The sequence below is a fragment of the Nerophis ophidion genome, linkage group LG13 (genome assembly GCF_033978795.1).
Source record: "Nerophis ophidion isolate RoL-2023_Sa linkage group LG13, RoL_Noph_v1.0, whole genome shotgun sequence".
In the NCBI taxonomy this organism is placed as follows: Eukaryota; Metazoa; Chordata; class Actinopteri; order Syngnathiformes; family Syngnathidae; genus Nerophis; species Nerophis ophidion.
In genome coordinates, this window is record NC_084623.1 from 21,878,567 (window position 1) to 21,901,085 (window position 22,519).

At 37.4% G+C, this 22,519-nt stretch overlaps 1 protein-coding gene across 4 annotated transcripts in view; it reads right to left on the bottom strand.

Moving 5' to 3' along the window:
• Positions 1–1,362: 1,362 nt before the first annotated feature.
• slc37a1 (solute carrier family 37 member 1) overlaps positions 1,363–22,519 on the bottom strand; it is an 82,580-nt gene continuing 61,423 nt past the window's right edge. For all 4 annotated transcript variants that reach the window (XM_061918601.1, XM_061918599.1, XM_061918602.1 and 1 more), the window contains 4 exons: positions 21,856–21,934; positions 19,378–19,475; positions 13,893–13,957; positions 1,363–9,670 (listed from right to left, as the gene is read on the bottom strand). In XM_061918601.1, the coding sequence (XP_061774585.1) occupies positions 9,655–9,670; positions 13,893–13,957; positions 19,378–19,475; positions 21,856–21,934 (258 nt within the window). In that variant the 3' untranslated portion in view covers positions 1,363–9,654. The remainder of the gene's footprint in view (positions 9,671–13,892; positions 13,958–19,377; positions 19,476–21,855; positions 21,935–22,519) is intronic.

Sequence of the window (22,519 nt, forward strand, 5' to 3'; positions counted from 1 at the left end):
TTATTTAGAGCCAAACTTTTTGAGAAATCAGACTAATTTAGTGTATGGACATGTACTGACAGACTACTGACTACACTACAATTTGGAATACAGTGACATTAGGAAATTGGGGACCCATTCAGTTTCCGAGGAATGTACTTATAATTATGGTCAAAAAGACATTACATGGACGAAGATAAGACCTTCTGAAGGAAAGTTCTGTGGTCAAATGAAACGAAAATCTAGCTGTTTGGCGACAATACCCAGCAATATGTTTGGAGGAGAAAAGGTGAGGCCTTTAATGCCAGGAACACCAATCCTACCGTCACGCATGATGGTGGTAGTATTATTCTCTGTTCCTCTTTTGTTGCCAATGGAACTGATGCTTTAAATGGGACGATGAAAAATGAGAATTACCTCCAAATTCTTCAGGACAACCTAAAATCATCAGCCCGAAGGTTGCGTCTTGGGCGCAGTTGGGTGTTCCAACAGGACAATGACCCCGAACACAAGTCAAAAGTGGTAAAGGAATGGCTAAATCAGGCTAGAATTAAGGTTTTAGAATGGCCTTACCAAAGTCCTGACTTAAACCTGTGGACAATGCTGAAGAAACAAGTTCATGTAAGAAAACCAACAAATTTAGCTGAACTGCACCAATTTTGTCAAGAGGAGTGGTCAAAAATTCAACCAAAAGCTTGCCAGAAGCTTGTGGATGGCTACCAAAAGCACCTTATTGCAGTGAAACTTTCCAAGGGACATGTAACTAAATATTAACATTGCTGTATGTATACTTTTGACCCAGCAGATTTGGTCACATTTTCAGTAGACCCATAATAAATTAATAAAAGAACCAAACTTCATGAATCTTTTTTGTGACCAACAAGTATGTGCTTCAATCCCTCTATCACAAAAAAATAGGAGTTGTAGAAATGATTGGAAACTCAAGACAGCCATGATATTATGTTCTTTACAAGTGTATGTAAACTTTTGACCACAACTGTAGATCCCTATACTGCTTACAACAATTTTAGTAGCGTCATTAACAGAGTTCATTCCTACTTGGATTAATGACAATGTAAGTTTTGATACTGGAATAAAAAATGTTTGCATTCGATGAATGACGTCACATCTTGTTTGACTTGCAACAAAGGTAAATCTACAAACACAGAGTGTGTTTGAATCCTAGTCTGCGTGTGTCACTGAGTGGGATTCTCGTATCCAAGACCTTGCCACTAAGGATGACAGCTGCCACCTCCAGCTGAAACTGAAGTCCACTTTTTGCCGTGACTTCAATGACTTGGCAGCGAACCGCAAACAAAGAGCTCCCAAATTCTTGTATAAGTTTAGTGAGCTTTTTGTTAAAGAGTGAACAAAACCAATAGCGAGATTGAGAATGTTTTATTATTATTCTGGTAAAATCAAAGGTCTGTAAACATACAAACAAGGCACACATTTTTACTAGAAGGCCAACCCCTAACACACATGAAGTAAATACAAACATTGTCTCAGTGCTACAGTCTTCAACACACACCTTTACTTCGATCTTTGTCTTCTTTTCATTTGTTTCATATTACAGCTAACATGTCCATTTTAAATGGAGATGAATACAAATTATTCTGCAAAAATGTTATCGACTATCAAAACTCTTTGGTGAATTCCCCTTTGTCTCACATGTACTGTTTTACACAGATCCTGTGGGAAATAAAGTACCGTATTTTTTGGACTATAAGTCACATTTTTTTTCATAATTTGGCCGTGGGTGCGACTTATACTCAGGAGCGATTTATGTGTGAAATTATTAACACATTATCGTAAAATATCAAATATAATTATTTATCTCATTCAAGTAAGAAACTAGACGTATAATATTTCATCGGATTTAGCGATTAGGAGTGACAGATTGTTTGGTTGACGTATAGCTGTGGTTCTCAAATGGGGGTACGCGTACCCCTGGGGGTACTTGAAGGTATGCCAAGGGGTACGTGAGATTTTTTTTTAAATATTCTAAAAATAGCAACAATTCAAAAATCTTGTATGAATATATTTTGTGAATATTTCAACAAAATATGAATGTAAGTTCATAAACTATGAAAAGAAATGCAACAATGCAATATTCAGTGTTGACAGCTAGATTTTTGTGGACATGTTCCATAAATATTGATGTTAAAGATTTCTTTTTTTTCTGAAGAAATGTTTAGAATTAAGTTCATGAATCCAGATGGATCTCTATTACAATCCCTAAATAGGGAACTTTAAGTTGATGATTACTTCTATGTGTAGAAATCTTTATTTATAATTGAATCACTTGTTTATTTTTCAACAAGTTTTTAGTTATTTGTATATCTTTTTTTCCAAATAGTTCAAGAAAGACCACTACAAATGAGCAATATTTTGCACTGTTATACAATTTAATAAATCAGAAACTGATGACATAGTGCTGTATTTTACTTCATCTCTTTTTTTCAACCAAAAATGCTTTGCTCTGATTAGGGGGTACTTTAATTAAAAAAATGTTCACAGGAGGTATATCACTGAAAAAAGGTTGAGAACCACTGACATATCGCATGTTCTATATGTTACAGTTATTTGAATGACTCTTACCATAATATGTTACGTTAACATACCAGGCACGTTCTCATTTGGTTATTTATGCGTCATATAACATACACTTATTCAAGCTTTTGTTCACTATTCTTTATTTATTTTAAATTGCCTTTCAAATGTCTATTCTTGGTGTTGGGTTTTATCAAATACATTTCCCCCAAAAATGCGACTTATACTACAGTGCGACTTATATATGTTTTTTTTCCTTCTTTATTATGCATTTTGGCAGGTGCGACTTATAATCCGGAGCGATTTATACTCCAAAAAATACGGTAAGTATTTTGTACATTTATACCTTGTGCCACTTAAAACTGCCAACCCACATCTGGGGTTGCCGGAATATTGTTTAATTCCGACATACTTTTGCAAACCCAGGTAGAAAACTGTTGCAAGATCCCCTTCTGCTCCTCTTGTCAAGTGGGGTTCCACAGGGTTCAATTATAGGGCCCTTCTTTTTTTCCCCCTTGACTTACGTCTACTAGGTTGTATTCTGAGAAAACATGCTATCATTTTTTCTTATTCTCCTTTAAGGCGGAAGGATGCCTTCCAACCCACAACATTAGAAGGATATTGTGATTTGACAACTTTAGTTCTGACATACCGTATTTTTGAGATATAGAACACACTAGTACTGTATTTAAGCCGCACCCACCAAATTTTTGAAGAAATACATTTGTTTACATATATTAACCGCACATATATACCAAAATATTTTGTAAATATTTATTTACATACCTTAACTGTTTACAAATGGTGTCCGTTACACGGCAGTAAAATGGCTGATCAAACAAAACTGAAGCCATTGTCATGGACCCACTAGCTGCGGAAGCTAGCTCTCCAATCAGCTAAACAGACTCCATAACTCCACGGTGACGTTTTGGTCGATTTCTGAAACTGAAACAATATAAAAAGAATGCCATTGAAAATAAATAATAGTAACAGAAATGTATAAATGCATTAGCATATTCGCTAATGACAATAATGCTAGCTTAATTAAATTATAATAGCATGTACAAATATGCATGAAAACTCTCCTACAGATATCACAAATGGGACGGTTTAGTAAGTATGAATTGTTTTAGTTATATTGTAAAACTTACAAACGTTGCTTGGAGTGATGAATGACGAATCCTTTCGAGCTGAAACGCTATGGACGAATATTTCCGGTTCAAGGCACGAAACAGGAATTACACTTTTAGCCCTCAGCAACTGCAGTGAGTGAACTCGTCCAACAAATGGCGCCATAGCACACACAATAACACACCTTTTCAGGGTCTCTGTCGGTGTAATATGAAAACTATTTGTTGAATACAAAACATTATGGCCACTCGTGGAAAAAAAAGACACGTTTTATAATCCCAAGGGTTTAAAGTGTGGGAAAATGCGGCTCACAGTCCGGAAAATACGGTACATTTACAATCCCAGCTGCAGTGAAGAAAACATGAATGAACCATGAACCTTCATGGTTTGTCTGGTCAGGTTTTTTTTTGTTTACCACATTTGCAAGGCATGTACAGTACAGTGCTTCCGGAAAGTATTCTCAGAGCTTCACTTTTTCCTCATTTTTTTTCTTAAAAGCAGAAGGAATGTTTCTGTGTGAAGGTCCATAGATAGTTGATTTGACCTCTGCTTGATTTGTGCTCTGACATGCACCTGTGTCACATGTCGTGTGTGCCTTTCCAAATGATACCCATGCAAAAAAAAAAAGCAAAAGCTGTGGAAACGTTTAAGTTGGATCAGTGCAAACAGGACACAATTGAGCTCTGTTTTTAGCTTCAAACAAGGGCAGTGAACAATAAGTTTTTCGGAATTCTTTGTTTTTCATATTTCCCTGCAAACAAAACTTTCCACACATTTTGGCCAATCACCGTCATTTTTACCAATAGCAAACTTGCACATTAACCATCTAATCACAACTTATGTTTATTTCTTGTGTAGACAAGGCAGGAACAACAACGTGTAACAATATATCAACTCTTTATCGATCAAGCGGCACAATTGTCGTCCTGCGTACCCTAGACTTACTTCTGTTTCCTGTCTACGATGCTAAGCCTCTTGGGTAATGTAGTATATAAACATTTAGCAAAACACCGGCGTCCTGACATCCTAGTTTACATGTATTTATACAGTGTGAGGCAATTGAGAACATATTTTGATGTACAATGCTGACTCTGCAAATAGGCAGCATTCACATGTTAGAGGTGTTGAAGTGTGATGATAATCTCATGGTTTTTACCAAGAAGAATTACGGCTATAGATCGCTCTCAACAGTTCACATATGCTTTTAAAGTGTTGGAACATAAATGAATATTTACTTTTACACTTTTCAAGTGTAAAACCTATATGGAGAATGTCTGCAACTTGTGGACTTTGGTCCACCACTTACTATAATCGTAATTTACTATAATAATATTTTGTTAGAATTAAATAAAACAGTACTGTAATTTGACATGAGCTATATGTGCGTTTGTTGTCATCGAGTGCCTACTTTTAAGTGTGTGGTATAAAACGAGTAAAACATCAATACAGATTTTCTTTTTTTTTATCTTCTTTTAAATCCTGTCATTTTTTAGGTTAAGGTTACAAATAACACTTGAAACCATTGATAACAAGTTCGTAAAATCACATTGAATTGAATTGGAAAAAAAAATAACTTAAAACATAGCAACTTTTGCCGCAACTTTCTGAAAAAGCTGCAAAAAGCGAAATTGTGGACAAAGTGAAGCTTTTTGAATACTTTCCTGATGCACCGTGTGACTGACCCGCCAATTGGGTGGGCATAATCTGCGTCGGACACAACTCAAAAGCGTTCTTCAAGGTTACACCCTGACTAAGACTAAAACAGAACATAAATCCTGTTTTTGTGCTGCCTCGCTTTGTCACAAAGTCTGTCACTCCTTCATTCATTCTAGTTTGTTGAGGTATTTATTGGCCAACGACAATAAACAAAGTCAGATTTAAAAATTAGAACAGATTTTAGGTAGACATTATAAAACATCTCAAAGAAATCTCAAAGCAAACTATAGAAAATGTGTAGAAATGGTGTGTGAATGTTGAAGAGCTGAAGATGAACTAAAATGCTGTGTGGAAATTGTGGCAATACAGGAAAAAGTTTTTTTGGATATGGAAAAATGTTTTGGTCCTGTCATGTTGGAATTTGTTAAGAAATGCAAAAAGGAAACAATATATTTCTATGGGAATTTTAAGGGCAGGAAATGTGGACTTACTGTTTAGGGCAGGGATGTCAAACTCATTGGTGGCCACATTGTCGTTAAGGGCTGCTTGTAATGGCGGATAATAACTAAATACAGTTTGCATTTGATGATTATACATATATTTTACATACACTGTAAAAAAAAAAACTGGCAGAATTTTACTGTAAATTATACGATGTTTTATTTCACAACATATTACAGGAAATGGAAAAAACTGGCAGATTAGTCGCCAGAATTTTACTGTAAAATGTACAGTGGTTTTTACAACATAACTAGAAATGGAAAAATGGTACCACTTTTTTTAAATTCCAGTTTTTTACCGTAAAATTAATTTGTGGTACCGTTTTTCCAACACCGTAAAAAAACTAATATTTGACTGTAAAATGTCACTGGTTTTTACAACATATTACTAAAATGGAAAAATGGTACGACTATTTTTAATTCTGGATACTGCCGTTTTTTTTTTTTTACCAGAAAATACATTTGTGGTACCGTTTGTCCAACACCGTAAAAAAAACTAATATTTTACTGTCGAATGTCACTGGTTTTTTCAACATATTACTAGAAATGGAAAAACGGTACTACTATTTTCAATTCTGGATACTGCCAGTTTTTTACTGGAAAATACATTTGTGGTACCGTTTTTCCAACACCGTAAAAAAATTTTTTAACTTACAGTAAACAGCAATAAAAACATTCTGTCCTTTTTACAATTTGGGGGATAACTTGCTTTGAAATCATCATAAGTCAAGCAGAAATTTAAGGATTACTTTTTGTTTTAACAAAAAAATTGCTTGGAAAGTATGATAATATAATATTTGTTGCAGTATTGGATAATACTTAGGTGTAAAATGTATGCAATTTTAAGCAGAATAAATATTTTTTTTCTGTCAAAATAGAATGAACAAATACATTTAGTAAGGAAAGATAATGTACTTTATTGACTCACATTATTTACAAAATCTTGTATCGGGCCACGTCTGGCACCTGGGCCTTGAGTTTGACACCTGTGCTGTCTGAACGCCAAAATACTGCAGATAGCCGGAAAGATTTCGGTGCTGCTGTGGTTTGAGAAACGTGGACGTAATCGCAGTTCTCAAGTTCAAAGGGCTTTTAGGTTAGGAAAATAAGAACATTCAGATTCAGAGTGGGATTTTGTATAATAGAATAGAAGAACTGTATGTGTAATATATTGTATATCTTCAGCATTCACACATTTGTAATCATATAAATACACATCAATTTGTGCAAAGACAGACAAAAAGTATGAATCTCTATTTTTAAGGCATATTATCGGAGTGCTTCAAATCTGGTCAACACATTACATACAGAGCTACCTCAAGATACAAGTGGCCCCGCTTATTGGGATAAGAGTTGTCTCTTGGCTAGATGGTATGCTTTAGCTTGCAGGTGCAAAAGTAGGTTATTTAGGTTGAAGTAAAGAAAGAAATCATCCAAAACGTGCTAACGTGGTGAAGCAGTTGGGAGTGTAGCACTGTTAGCCTGCACCATACTGAAGCAGAATGAGTCAATAACGCCAGCCAAGGACGTTAATGAAGGACATTTATCCATAAAAATATGATAAAGGAGATACCATAGAAGTCAACTTTTCAAGGTAAATGCTATACATTATTACTAAATTACTTCATAAAACTGCTGAATATCGATAAAATGGATTTTAACTCATTTCAAAACGCGGTATTGCAAAACAAGTTTTAGAAGTACTAATCTGCTCGTACCTTGAGGTACTACTGTGCTTATGTATTTCTCCCTGACCAGAGTGGTGTCGGTCCCTTTGGAGGCAGATCTCACCGTTCTTTAGAAAAGATCTAAAAAGTAATAAAATCAATCATTGGCAGACTCGTGTCGACATAAGAGGGTATTGACAAAAGCAAAAACAGCCAACACTTGCGCATTTACTTGTGACTTTAGCCAGAGGTTAAGAAAGAATGGGAAATACATTATTTTTCAATCTACGGCAGTTAATACAAATTGTTGTCCTCCATGGGCGCTCAATTTAAATGGGTGCATTCTTTCTAGTTGCAGAAAGGGTATTCACAAGTGGCTGAGAAGTCCAACACAAAAGAAAATAAAAAAGACCTTTGGTCAGTGGAATTTTCCCTTCGGTCACCCCTCCCACCTTTCATTCTTGGTTTTAATTGATTTTTACATAATCAATCTAACGGAAGTACAATGTACAATTAATTGTGCTTACAAAAAACCTGTCATACAGTGCCCTCAAAAATGTAAAGCCTTACTACTTCAATCATGGATGTAAAACAGAGTAATTGAAGATGCTCCTTCAGTAAGTTTTAGTGCTAGATGAACGATTATAGTATCCATCATAATTATTAACTTTTAAACGGTGCAAAGTTTGTTCCATTAGTGTGACTGACAGCTTTCAACAAGCGGTGTCCGATACAACTTTTTCACTTCCAATATGATACCGATATTGGAGCCTCATAGTCTGATACAGACATTGATCTGGAATCAGCATGAATCATACATACTTTTATTATTTTGGAGTGTTAAACAAATTTTGAGCAGGTGTGTAGGAAGAAATATCAACCTATTTATTAATAACCGTCTGTAATTGAATTATGCTGTCTTTAAGTTGAAGTGGAGTGGTAATTGTTAAATTTTTGGTGATACCTCGTGGCCACAATAAGTCATTAGTTTAGCCCATGTGCAGTAAGTTGAATAATACAGACATGTTTGCTACTTTCTAATACGCTTCTGCCTTGGAGACTTTGTATGTGTAAGTAATGCAACTATAATTATTTTATATTTGTTTATAGTGACAAATGTGCTGTTTTAGACTTCAATATTCTTTAATTAAGGACACTTATTATGTATGTCTACCTTTTGTGCTATTGTGTATGTAGCTGTGGAGTAACTGCTAGCTCCTAGTACAGTATGAAGGACATTCATATGTCCCCATTTGACGTGGTTTACCGGACACACGAAACGTGACAAAATGGGAAGTGGCCTATCCACTTTAGTTGCCAGACGACAGTAGAGTGTTAAAAATCTTAAAATGTGTTTTGTGGCAGTTCCAACGTTGACTACAGCGTCAATTGCTAGGTGGAGTGACGCTTTCCATTATTTTCAACAGACTGCATTGCAAAATTATTAACCCCCCAGTGGCCCCACCTTCCTCTCACACGAGATCCACCCAGGAATGAGGCCATGTGGATGCATGCACCTTCCCTTTTGTAGCTTCAAGCTTACCATGTTTACCTTTTGTAAATGACTTGACTAAAATACAAGAAAAGTCCAACCTTTTGTGCTTATTGGAGGACATTTAGAAATAAACTGGCTGTCCAGCTTTGCACAAATAAACGAGCTGCAGGAGCTTGCCTATGTCAGTGATTTTAGATACAAGTCAATACTGCTATTGGGCCGATACCCAACACCAATATTTGATCATGAAACCCTTATTTTCAACAGTTGCCCAGTTAAGTGCTTATAGTTTATATGTCTTCAACATTACAGTAAAATTAAATATTCACATCCAACTAAGGAAAAGCAAAAGACGTAAATTAATTTAATTCTAAATGATCCCAAAGTAAATTTGTCAATGTTTTCCCTAAATACATTCCATTTCTGTTTTGATAAGAGATAGCAAGGTCTAATAAATCAAGTTGTAAAAATCCCAAATTTACACTGTAATGTAATCCAGGTCTTCTCTGTACTTAAAATGTGTACAAATTGAATCCCCCGAACAGAAATTAAATTAACTGCTGTTCTGGGAGACTGCAACAACTTCAGCGTGTTAAGTGGCATACTGTCAGTTGCTTCCAGCAGGTCCAACGTGTTTGGGTGCTCTTGTGTTGATGCAGTGCAATCACAGACTTCAGTGCTCCTTCAGTCTGTGGAGTAGAGAAGAACATGAACATCACACTGATGAAGGGTGTCATCTTGTTTCACAGCTAATAGAACTTGGACATAGTGGGAGGGAGGTAACGATAAATGGTATTAACGATAACCGTGGTAAAAACGGTTAGGATAACCAATTCCATCCATCCATTTTCTACTACTTGTCCCTTTTGGGGTCGCTGGAGCCTATCTCAGCTGCATTCAGGCGGTAGGTGGGGTACACCCTGGACAAGTCACCACCAATTTTAAATTAAAATCATCAAAAAAAACCTGATAGATAGACACGCTTTGATAAAATCACAGACTGGCGCCAGTTCGCTAGCCCAAATGCTAACATGAAAACAAGAAACATTAGCGTCTTCCCCAGATAACAAACAACATACCCCTAAACTTACATAAACACATTGCTGTCTCAGCTATTCAATTGTTCACAATGAACCTACAAACTGTGCTTCTTCTTTTTTTTTTTTAGAAGGGAGTGATCGTTCTATAAGACAGAGGTGTTTTTATAGTGGGTTCAAGGAAGCCACATCGCCCACCACAAATAATAATAATAGACTTTATTTGGTATGCACTTTTCATTGACATACCGTATTTCCTTGAATTGCCGCCGGGGCAGTAATTAATTTAAAACCTCTTCTCACTCCTGCGCTTACCAAAGGCATGCGGTAAAAGTAAGCATGCGCTAATTATTTTAAAACCACTTCTCACTCCGGCACTTACCAAAGGCATGCAGTAAAAATTTGAGTGTGATGTATGCTGGGACCTTAAATCCTACTGAATAGCTCTTAATCTTCTTCCCTTTGTCCAATTTCAAATTACCGGTATTGAAATCAGCCTCCTCCATTTTGAAAATGATGACAGGCGAAGTGTCACTCGTGATGTCACGAGTTTGACCAGGCGGTAATACTAAGCATGCGCTAATTATTTTGCGAAGCGAGTTTGAACCAGCAGTAATTCAAGGCAGGTGCATACTATATGCCAGGGGTAGGGAACCTATGGCTCTAGAGCCAGATGTGGCTCTTTTGATGACTGCATCTGGCTCTCAGATAAATCTTAGCTGACATTGCTTAACACGATAAGTAATGAATAATTCCACTGGTAATCACAGTTTTGATTGATTGATTGAAACTTTTATTAGTAGATTGCACAGTACAGTACATATTCCGTACAATTGACCACTAAATGGTAACACCCGAATAAGTTTTTCAACTTGTTTAAGTCGGGGTCCACGTAAATCAATTCATTGTACGTGTTAAAGTGTTAAAAACAACATTGAAAATATAAAACCTTCTCATGCATTTTAATCCATCCATCCGTTTTCTACCCCACCAGTTCAAAAAGTCAAATTCAGAAGTATTTTATTCATTATTGGTTAGCTTCAGAACAACAATGTTATTAAAAAGAATAAGAGACTTAATGTACTCTAAAAATGTTGGTCTTACTTAAAAATGCAGGCATTTAGTTGTATTTAGTGTTAAACAAATATTATATGGCTCTCACAGAAATCCATTTTAAAATATTTGATTTTCATGGCTCTCCCCACCAAAAAGGTTCCCGACCCCTGCTATATGCCCTGCAGCAATTCAAGGAAATACAGTAAATCTTAAAGTGGTTAAGTACAAACCAATATTTAAAACAGGGGTGTCCAGACCTTTTGACTATGGACCGCATTGGCTTCAAAAATGTGTCTCCTCAGTTCCCAAACGTTTACTGAGTGTTGTTAAAAGGAAAGGCCATGTAACACAGTGGTAAAACTTTTTTGCGATGTGTTGCTGCCATTAAATTCTAAGTTAATGATTATTTGCAAAAAAAAATTAAGTTTCTCAGTTTGAACATTAAATATCTTGTCTTTGAGGTCAATTCAATTGAATATAGTTTGAAAAGGATTTGCAAATCATTGTATTCTGTTTTTATTTACGATTTACACAACGTGACAACTTCACTGGTTTTAAGTTATAGGTTTCGTAAAAAGACTGTTGTAATGAGCAAGGGCAAACAGGCAGTGCCAAATCTATTTGTAACTGTCCAAATGCATTTGTGGCGGGCTGCCAAACACACTAAAACACTTTGAATATAGTCAAGGAGTCAAAGGATGTAATAAACCAATTACACTTTCTCTAACATTAAAGGCCTACTGAAATGAGATTTTCTTATTTAAACGGGGATAGCAGGTCCATTCTATGTGTCATGCATGATCATTTCGCGATATTGCCATATTTTTGCTGAAAAGATTTAGTAGAGAACATCCACGATAAAGTTCGCAACTTTTGGTCGCTAACAGAAAAGCCCTGCCTTTACCGGAAGACGTAGACGATGACGTCACCCAATGATGGCTCCTCACATTCTCACATTGTTTTTAATATGAGCCTCCAACAAAAAGAGCTATTCGGACCGAGAAAACGAAAATTTCCCCATTAATTTGAGCGAGGATGAAAGATTCGTGTTTGAGGATATTGATAGCGACGGACTAGAAAAAATAAAAAATAAAATAAAAAATGCGATTGCATTGGGATGGATTCAGATGTTTTTAGACACATTTACTAGGATAATTCTGGGAAATCCTTTATCTTTCTATTGTGTTGCTAGTGTTTTAGTGAGTTTAAAAGTACCTGATAGTCGGAAGGGTGTATCCACGGGTGTCTTGAGGCCAGTGTCTGATGGAAGTCGACGGCAGATGTACGGACGGCAAAAGCTCAGCTGATCTCCGGTAAGTGAAGACTTTTTGTCACAATTTTCTCACCGAAAACTGCTGGTTGACAAGTGGTCGGGATCCATGTTCGCTTGACCGCTCTGATCCATAGTAAAGTTTCACCTCCAGGAATTTTAAACAAGGAATCACTGTGTGTCTGTGTGGCTAAAGGCTAAAGCTTCCCACCTCCATCTTTCTACTTTGACTTCTCCATTATTAATTGAACAAATTGCAAAAGATCCAGCAACACAAATGTCCAAAATACTGTGTAATTATGTGGTTAAAGCAGACGACTTTTAGCAGTGTGTGCGCGCAGCGCTAATATTTCCTAACAGTCTGTGTTGTCACGTGTACACATTATCATTCCGCGACGTTTTCAACAGGACGCTTTGCGGGAAATTTAAAATTGCAACTTAGTAAACTAAAAAGGCCGTATTGGTATGTGTTGTAATGTTAAAATTTCATCATTGATATACCGTAATTTCCGGACTATAAGCTGCTACTTTTTTCCCTTGTTCTGGTCCCTGCGGCTTAAACAACGGTGCGGCTTACGGTAACCAGGGGCGCGCACTACTGAGGATGGATGCGCGAGACCGAGGCAGACATCTGGCGCCAGATAAGGAGAGCAAAACAAAGAGTAGGAGAGTGTCAGCGACAGTTTGCGCGAAGGAAGTGTTCATGCAAACACCATCAATATGGAAAACAAACGGAGAAGTGCATATGATGCTGCTCTTAAGTGAAAGGCAATCGATCTGGCTGTCAAAGAAGGAAATAGAGCTGTTGCACGTACCCTTGACATCAATGAATCAATGGTGAGACGTTGGAGACGGCAGCATGAAGACTGCACATTTACTGCCGTGTTACAGGCGAGCACTTTGTATTATTTTGCACCGTTGTATTATTTGTACTCTGCACGAATGCTGTCCGCCATGTCAAAGATGTGAAAGTTTGATTGAATGATTGAAAGATTTATTGTTAATAAATGGGACGCTTTGCGTTCCCAAACAGTCATCTCTGTCCCGACAATCCCCTCCGTGGTAGCAGGAACCCCTATATACTACGGTAATTACACATCAAAACGCCTGCGGCTTATATTCGGGTGCGGCTTATATATGGAGCAATCTGTATTTTCCCCCTAAATTTAGCTGGTGCGGCTTATAGTCGGGTGCGCCTTATAGTTCGGAAATTACGGTATAAACTATCAGACTGCGTGGTCGGTAGTAGTGGATTTCAGTAGGCCTTTAAAGTTATTAATTCTGACTTCCAAGGTTTTTTTGGACTTCAGCCAGCCTAAACTTGAAATGGCTAAAAAGATTGTGAAGGGTGTTCTATCAACTCCACACCACAGATTTTCATTAATTTATGGACTGTGATAAACAAAATTGTGTCAAAAAACTAAGGATATTTTCCCAAGATATTGTTTAGATATATATATTTTTTAAATCACCAGAAATACTTGATTGTAAATATGTATCTGACAGGAAATCTGCTAAGTGATGAGCAAAAGAAAGTGTAAAACTCACTGTACAGAAGAGATGGGTCGGGATTTAGTTGATCTCAACTCCTTCGTCACAAGCCTTAGCAAAAGCTGCAAAGCAAGCAAAAAAAAAATAGAATATCACTTGAAACAAATTGATGCCCTGTAACAAGAGTCAAAGAATGATTCAAACCCCCTCCTCCTCATCAATGCTGTCTTCACACAGTAAGTACATGCCAACCATCTATCCATGCATCTATCCATTTCCTATCGCTTGTCCCAAAGAATATAAATGTGGTTATGGTTTCTCAGTTCTGAGAGTTGAGTTTATAAACTTGCTGTAAAAATAATGATGATGCCTTCAATAACCCAGTATTCATTCATTCACTCCACAGTCACACACTGGTGGTGGTAAGCTAGCCTTGGGGTGTATGGACAGAAACGTGGCTGCCGAGTCACGCCAACGTCCTCTCTCGACAACCACCAAACTTTAATTTATTTACTCAGCAGTGATGCGCCCGAGGCAAAATGGGTTAACTTGTCTTGCCCAAGCACTGGGACGAAAGGAGGGGGGTTTCAAAGGCCAAATCCTCTCGTTACTGGATGACATACCTGACAACATTTGTATTTCAAAATATGAGAAAAGTCCCTGGAAGGCCGAGTACCAAAAACACAATCATGTATTTATTACGCTTGATGTATCTTTAATGCTGGCTGATGGACTTTTTCCTAGATGTGATATGATAAAACTGGTGTTACAAATCTTACAAAAAGAATAAGCGTGTCCGACCCGGTTTTTTCTTTTAAGGCCGTATTTTCCGGACTGTAGAGCGCACTGGTATATAAGCCGCACCCACTAAATTTGAGATTTTTTTGACTATTACATTAAATTTTTTTCTCTCCATATATTACACTATAAGCTGCAGATATATACATTGCAAAATGAGTTAGTTACACAGTATGATTCTGTAAATGTTTATTTACATACCTTAATTGTTTCATGGAAGGTACGGTGCATGTAACATGGCAGTAAAACGGCTGATCGAACAAAACAGATGCCATAGTCATTGACCAACTAACTGAGGAAGATAGTTCTCCAATCAGCTAGACAGACTCAGTACCTCCACGGTGACGTCTTGGTGAATTTACTGAGGAATTTGTGAAACTGAAACAATACAATAAGAATACCATTGTCGTCGGCGGCGGCGATCACTCGAAACGAGTATGAATGTCCTCCTGCTGGTGGGATTGCCTTCAGGAGAACGCCTGTGCGTGGAATCGTTTAAAGTGGGGAGGCTGGTGCACAGACAGCCACCACACTGTCCTTGGCAAAGAGAGTTCTCCAATCAGCTAGACAGACTCAGTACCTCCACGGTGACGTCTTGGTGAATTTACTGAGGAATTTGTGAAACTGAAACAATACAATAAGAATACCATTGTCGGCGGCAATCACTCGAAACGAGTATGAATGTCCTCCTGCTGGTGGGATTGCCTTCAGGAGAACGCCTGTGCGTGGAATCTTTTAAAGTGGGGAGGCTGGTGCACAGACAGCCACCACACTGTCCTTGGCAAAGAGAAGGCCAGCCTTCCCCCACCTTTGCGACTGTTGTGGAGCTTCTATGCAACCATGATCCGCCCACTCCGCCATTGAGGTCGTTTTCGACGAGGGAGACGCGCAGACTCTAATGTCACTTCTTCTTCTTCCATTGTAAGGTAATAATAATAACACACACACACTCGTAGTAAACCGGTAAGCATATTACCTAATGCTAATGACGCTAGCATCATTAAAATAAAATAACACATACAAATATGCATGAATACACTCCTACACACGTCACACGTGGGGTGGTTTAATTAAGTATAAACCGTTTTAGTCATACTGTAAAACTTATATATGTTGCTTGGAGTGATGAATAAAGAAACCATACAAGTAAAAAGGCTATGGACGGCTAGAAGACGAATTGGCAATCTACTTCAGTTGTTGAATGCAATAAATGGAAGGACACTGGACACCCTCTTAGGGTTTTTGCTTGTTTTTAAAAATATATGTATATTTTATTATGGCCGTCAGCGAAGAAATATCCTTTATTGAGCTGCTCCGTCTTATAAGTCGCAGGGTTCAAAGTGTAGGAAAAAAGTAGTGGCTTATTGTCCGGAATTTATGGTAAGTATAGTAAGCCTCTCATTTGTCAATACACAAATAATTCCATTATAACCAATAGAAATGAAGCGAAATTACCCGTACTGTGCGGTGGGTGAGTTAGGTTGAGAAAATCAAGTGTTCCTTTTCTCGTACTTGCCGTGCAGCCGTAAACTACTAAGCTCATTGTAAACAAACATGGCATCCATCGTGAGTGATGTCATCATTGTTTCAGAAGAAGACTTTTGGCACACTATTTGTGCCAAATGCAAACATTCTGCATGAAGGGAAACAACATTACCCTTCAACAGATCAAACCTTTTCAGCCACCCGAAATGCCAGCATTGCTACGGCGGTGTTTTGAAAGCATAGGACGACGCCTGCGGCTAAAAAAGCTGCCACAAAGAAAAGCCCTGCTTGTTCCCAACGCTACAGCATTTGAACTGCAAACGTTTGCCAGAGGCATACCGAAGGCTAGAGCAATTTGTGATTCCATCATGGAAATAACCAGCACATTACCATTGTTGAAGATAAGTTGAAGTTAAACAACTCTGCACTGACGCTTTATCAAAGCCACCTTTGTTTATGTTTTTCTTATATGCAGGTGTTGATTAACTACACTTAAATCTACATTTTTATAAGCAAGTCATAAATTATTCGTTATCAGTATCCGTCTTGAGAAGCAGTAAGTTATCGGTATCTGTATCGGCTTTAGAAAATACTGTTTAATTGTCATGCATCTCTACTTCCTCTTCCTTACTAAATAAAGTGTACCTCAAGGTAATTTAGGACACCTATGTACCAAATTGAAGGCTGCATTCCAAAAAGTCAGAATACGAATACATGTTGGATTGTCATGTTTACATGATGTATACTGTATTCCTTTTTGCACTATACGACTTAATATTATATCTTGTCTACCTTTTACTTATGTGTCATTGCCTGAAATAAATGAAAATGTACCATTAGAACAGGGATTTTCCCCTAAATGGTTTTAGGGGCCACATTTCCAGAAAGCTAAGGACCGAGGGGCCAGACTTCTCCCCTCATTATTAGTCTTATTTTGTATATTACGCAGAACCAGAGTCCTCTTCTGTGGACATTGGTCTAATTATTTTGACAAGTGTTACAGGAGTGCTCAGCTGTTTTTAAGAACCTACTCCAAAAAAGATAATTAAATATCATTTCTATGACATCACTTTATTGTTTTTATGAATCTGTGGAGAAAATGTGAATCACAAGTTTTTTTTTAACTGAACTAACAGGCCACCAGTTGAATGGCCTATGATGAAAAAGACAGAACCTAAAATGGAACCTTGAGGAACACCACTAACATCTGAAGTCAACGAGCTTAAGCAACAACTTAGTTACATAAATTACATTTCGAAACCCAACTTAAAAAACATAATAATTCACATTACATTATGAAACTAATTTATAACTGCCAAAAAATGGAAATGACTTAAAGGGGGGCCTTGAGGAACACCTTAGTTATGTAAATCACACGTTTGGACCCCTGTGTTCTATCAATCTAGTGTTTTTTAGAATTTTAAACTGAACTAGACTTGTCTATTCAACTGGCAGTTGAATAAGACTGGATTGACCCTTAGTATTATTGTACAAAAAAATAATATTCATTAAAAAAAAAGAAAAAAGCTTGCAGCAATGTATCTCAAAATATACATATTCTAAAGTTTTCCCCTCCACCTACAAGACTGACATACCTTTGTATGAAAATAAAGGTCAAATTTTGAAACGGTATATGTATTTTTGCTACTGGTCAATGTTCAATCATTTATTGCCGTATTTTCCAGACTTTAAGGCGCACTTAAAATCCTTTTATTTTCTCAAAACTCGACATAGCGCCGAATGTAAGGAATAAGTTTAGTTGAGCTCACCCACCTTAAAGTTATTTTATTTGGTACATGATATAATAAGTGTTACCAGTAGATGGAAGTCAAACGTAAGAGATAAGTGTAGCCTGCACTATGATGAGTCCCAAGTAAACAACACCAACATTTCAAATGTTCCGTTGAAAATAAAGAACATTACCCATTGCGGTCAAAAATCTATCAAAATGTTTTGGTACGACTTTGGTAAGCTATGAAGCTGCACCGCTTGAAGGATTGTTGGCGCATAAAACATACAAGTATTATTATGGTGTGTGTATAAGGTAAGACATATTATCCGACGTTTTGTTTTGCGATATGATACAAAAGCAACTTTTCTTACCTTCTGGTACGTGCTGATCTGTATTTGAGATCTGCATTAAATGAATTGAATTGTGCGCATCCCGCAGTTTATGAACTTCTTCTTTTTCTCTATCTTCTTGTTGTGGGACATTCAGCCTCCGCTGTTGCCATTTCTAATATAAAGTAGTGTAAAGTTCTTACTTAAATCTGCCATTAAAGCACTAAAACATACCGGTGTAGTGAGTTTACATTATTCACCCAAGGAACTTTAGTTGTTAGAGTTGCGGTCCAACGTTTTTTCATGGGACACATTTCCTGAGTGGTTGTTTCCGGATGAGGAGATTCTGCTCTGATATTGGATTAAGTAAAGTCTGAATGTCATTAAAACATATTTTAACACTCTTCCACTTCCGTCCTTGCACGCTACACCGCTACAACAAAGATGACGGGGAGAATACGCTGCCGAAGAAGAGCCACATAAATAATTGTTTTAGCAATCAAGAATATTTCAGTTGTTTTGATCCTTCTTTGTGGGGACATTGTTGATTGTCATGTCATGTTCGTATGTACATTGTAGACGCCGTCTTTGCTCCACAGTAAGTCTTTGCTGTCGTCAAGCATTCTGTTTTTGTTTACTTTGGAGCCAGTTCAGTTTTAGTTTTGTTCTGCAAAGCCTTCTCGAAGCTTCAATGCCTTTTCTTGGGGCACTCACCTTTTGTTTATTTTTGGTTTAAGCAATAGACAATGTTTTACCTGCTCACTGCCTCCCACTGTTTCCGACATCTACAAAGCAATTAGCTACCTGCTGCCACCTAATGATAAGGAAGAGTATTACACGGTTACTCTGCCGAGCTCTAGACAGCACCGACACGCAACAACAACACATAATTTGCAGACTACAATTACTGATTTTCAGAAAATATTTTTAACCCAAATAGGTAAAATTAGATAATCTTCCACGGCACACCAGACTGTAGTGTGCCGTGGCACAGTGGTTGAAAAACACTGCTTTTGACAACAAAAAGCATAGTAAAGTTTCATTATTACAAATATTCACATCCCAGTAACTTATAACCTCCTAGTAGACAACATACTGTACAACAGTCAATTAATTCAATCAATTAATTATGTTTTCTTATAGAGGCATGATAAATAAGAACATTAAATACAGCATTAAAAAACTTTGAATTCCTCACCAATAAAGCAAAAAAGTCAGCAGTCATGAGCATATAGAACACCTGATCCCAACCACCTGCGGATAACACCCCAGCCAGCAGGGGTCCGATTGCTGCACCTGCAGACAAAAGCATAAACAGGACTGACAATTAGTTTGTAATCAATAATTGTGAATAACGTACTTTTCAGACAATAAAGCGCACTTAAAATAATTAAATTTTCTCCAAAAATAAATAGTGCGCCTTATAAACCGGTGCACCTAATGTACGTAATTCTAGTTGTGCTTACCAACCTCAAAGCCATTTTATTTGGTACAAGGTGTAATGATAAGTGTGACCAGTAGATGGTAGTCATATATAAGAGATAAAAATGGACTGCACTATGACGTCTGTTAAATAAATGACGCTAGCAAATACCAGTCAGCAAGTAAGCCTCAAACTTTGATGTTTTATTAATAATATAAAACATTACACACGGTGCTCAAGCATCCGTGAAAATGTTTTAGTACGACTTTGGTTAGCTACGAAGCCGCATCGTTTGATGGAACGTGGTGCATTATAGCTATTGTAGTCAGACGTGCTGTGCTTCAACAAATAGGTATTACAATGGTGTGTGTATAAGGACCCCAAATGGCACATATTTGGAGACATATCACCTGGCATTAGGGTTTTGCAATGTTATGTGAAAAACCAACTTCCATTACCCATTGGTTACTGCTGATGTGTTTTGGTGATCTGCCTAAGTCCTAAAAATCTGCGCCTGTCTGCCAGTTTAGTCCGCACTGCAGTCAATAAGCGCCTTCTTTTTCTCTATTTTATTGTTGTGGGGCATTCATTGACTGCTGTTGCCATTACTTATACAAAGTAGCGTACATTTCTCCACTATGTTTGTCAGTAGTTGCTGAGACGGACTAAAAAGGACAGGAACAAAAATGATGATGTGGAGAAGATTCTGTGAAATTGGAGCCACGTAAATAAGACTGCCCAAGAGGTAGTATTTTAAATGTAGAAAAATAATCCTAATATGACCCCTTTAATGTGTTTTATAATCCAGTGCCTCATTTGTATGAAAATAAACCTGAATAGACCTGCTGATCAGCATTGGGCCTTTAGCCAGTGCGCCTCATCGCTCGAAAAATACGGTAGAGCCTTTGAAATTCACATATTCCTGCAGGTGTCATGTATATTAATGCACGTTAATAAAGTACAGCATTTATCCTCAAAATGTCATCTATTCTCAGGATTTAAACCACTGCACTGAAAACCGAATTTTTGACTGAAGTTACTAAAATGACCTATATATCAGGGCATTCAATCAATCCCAACTGGACTCTTCAGTTAATTAAATTAAACAGTCTAGTTATCATTGATTGAATGCACTGAAAACAACATATTCTTGTTTCTCAGAAGACTTTTGATTTTGGGGCGTCCAACTACCTAAGAGAGTAAATACTTGGGTTTAACTCTATCCATTCAAACTGGAGATGTTCTATCTAGTCTGTCCTATCTAGTCTTTAGATACAAACTGATAAAGCCTTGTGAAATGTCTTCTAAGACAACTTGAACAATCCAGTTGCAATTGATACAAGTCTCTGAGAATACAATGATCTGATGAATGACAACATTCACAGTCTTCCTAATACCTGCAGATGAGTATTTTCAGAAAAATAGAAGTAATTAAAAATACCTGCTCAGTGGCCCTGTAGTTTGAGTGTCCGCCCTGAGACTGGAAGATTGTGAGTTCAAACCCCGGCTGAACCCCGACTATAAAATTGGGACCCATTGCTTCCTTGCTTGGCACTCATCAAGGGTTGGAATTGGGAGTTAAATCACCAAAATGATTCCCGTGCACGGGCACCGCTGCTGCTTACTGCTCCCCTAACGTCCCAGGGGGTGGAACATGGGGATGGGTCAAATGCAGAGGATAATTTCACCACACCTAGTGTGTGTGTGTGATTATCGTTGGGACTTTAACTTAACTTTAAACTTTATACTTGGTGATTGTAGCTGAAGATAAAAAAGGCAGACAAAAATAAATACATACTCTACAAATACCACAGCTGATTCTGAAGGCTGAATAACTGCAAACTTATGGATTTTGGCATGTTTTAAAGACATTGTTTAATCATATTAGACCAAAAATGGGAAAATCATTATTATGTATTTCCATTAGTCCAACTTTTCCTAATTATTTTATGAAGCAGGATTTGTGTTGCTTATGACCATAAACTGTATAACCTTAACTTGTAAATGGTTGACATGTGAAATAAAATCCGGAGTTACTAATGTTTAAGCCTCCCGTTTACTGTATCTGTTTCTTGTTTCAGGCAGCTCGATCTGGTCACTTCCTTTTTGCTTCCTATTGCTTGCCACGAGCTTCTATGCTGGTTTTTGCTTCTTAGTATTGTAAGCACAGTCTTTATGTCCCCTTGGTTGATGCATTTTTACAAGGGAACTGGCCAGCTATGATTAATTTCAAACTAACTTAATGATACTGACCTACAGATCCTGTCCCATCAATGATTGCAGTCACAGTTGACAATGCTCGGGCATTGCCTTTCAAACTTTTGTGGGTGCCCTGTAAGAGAGGTGTAACAAGCACATTACTGATTTCCTTTTTTCAAATGACTAAAAACCTTTTTACAGTATATGGAGCAAGAGATCAATAGATGCACATACAGTGGTACCTCGGGATACACATTGATTTGGTTACGTGATTTCGGTCATAACTCAAAGATTCTTGTTGTTCCCATTGGGTTGAATTTCTCTTGGCCTGATTTGGGATCTGAGCCGAGGATGACGTTGGGGCTTATGCAGCTCTTTGAGAAATCTGTGATTTGATTGATTGATTGATCCAGGATGTCTCTGGCTTTGGTGTCTGTATGGCGGTTTTGAAAACACAGATTGGCCTGGTAGTTCCAAATATCTCCTTGAAAGACGGAGGAGTCTTCATCCTCTACTTTAAATCAAAAGCAGTGTTTTCGTGTCGCTCCTTGATGAGCATGTGATGTTTCCGTGTGTTACTCCACCATACCCATGTAGTTACCGTGTTTACATCAAAAAGATCCGGAAAGTAAAAGTTACTGGTTGATTATGGCAGTATTAGCATAGTATTATCAGAGGCTGCCGTTCTTTACACAGCAAAAGGCGTTTTGAAAATGCC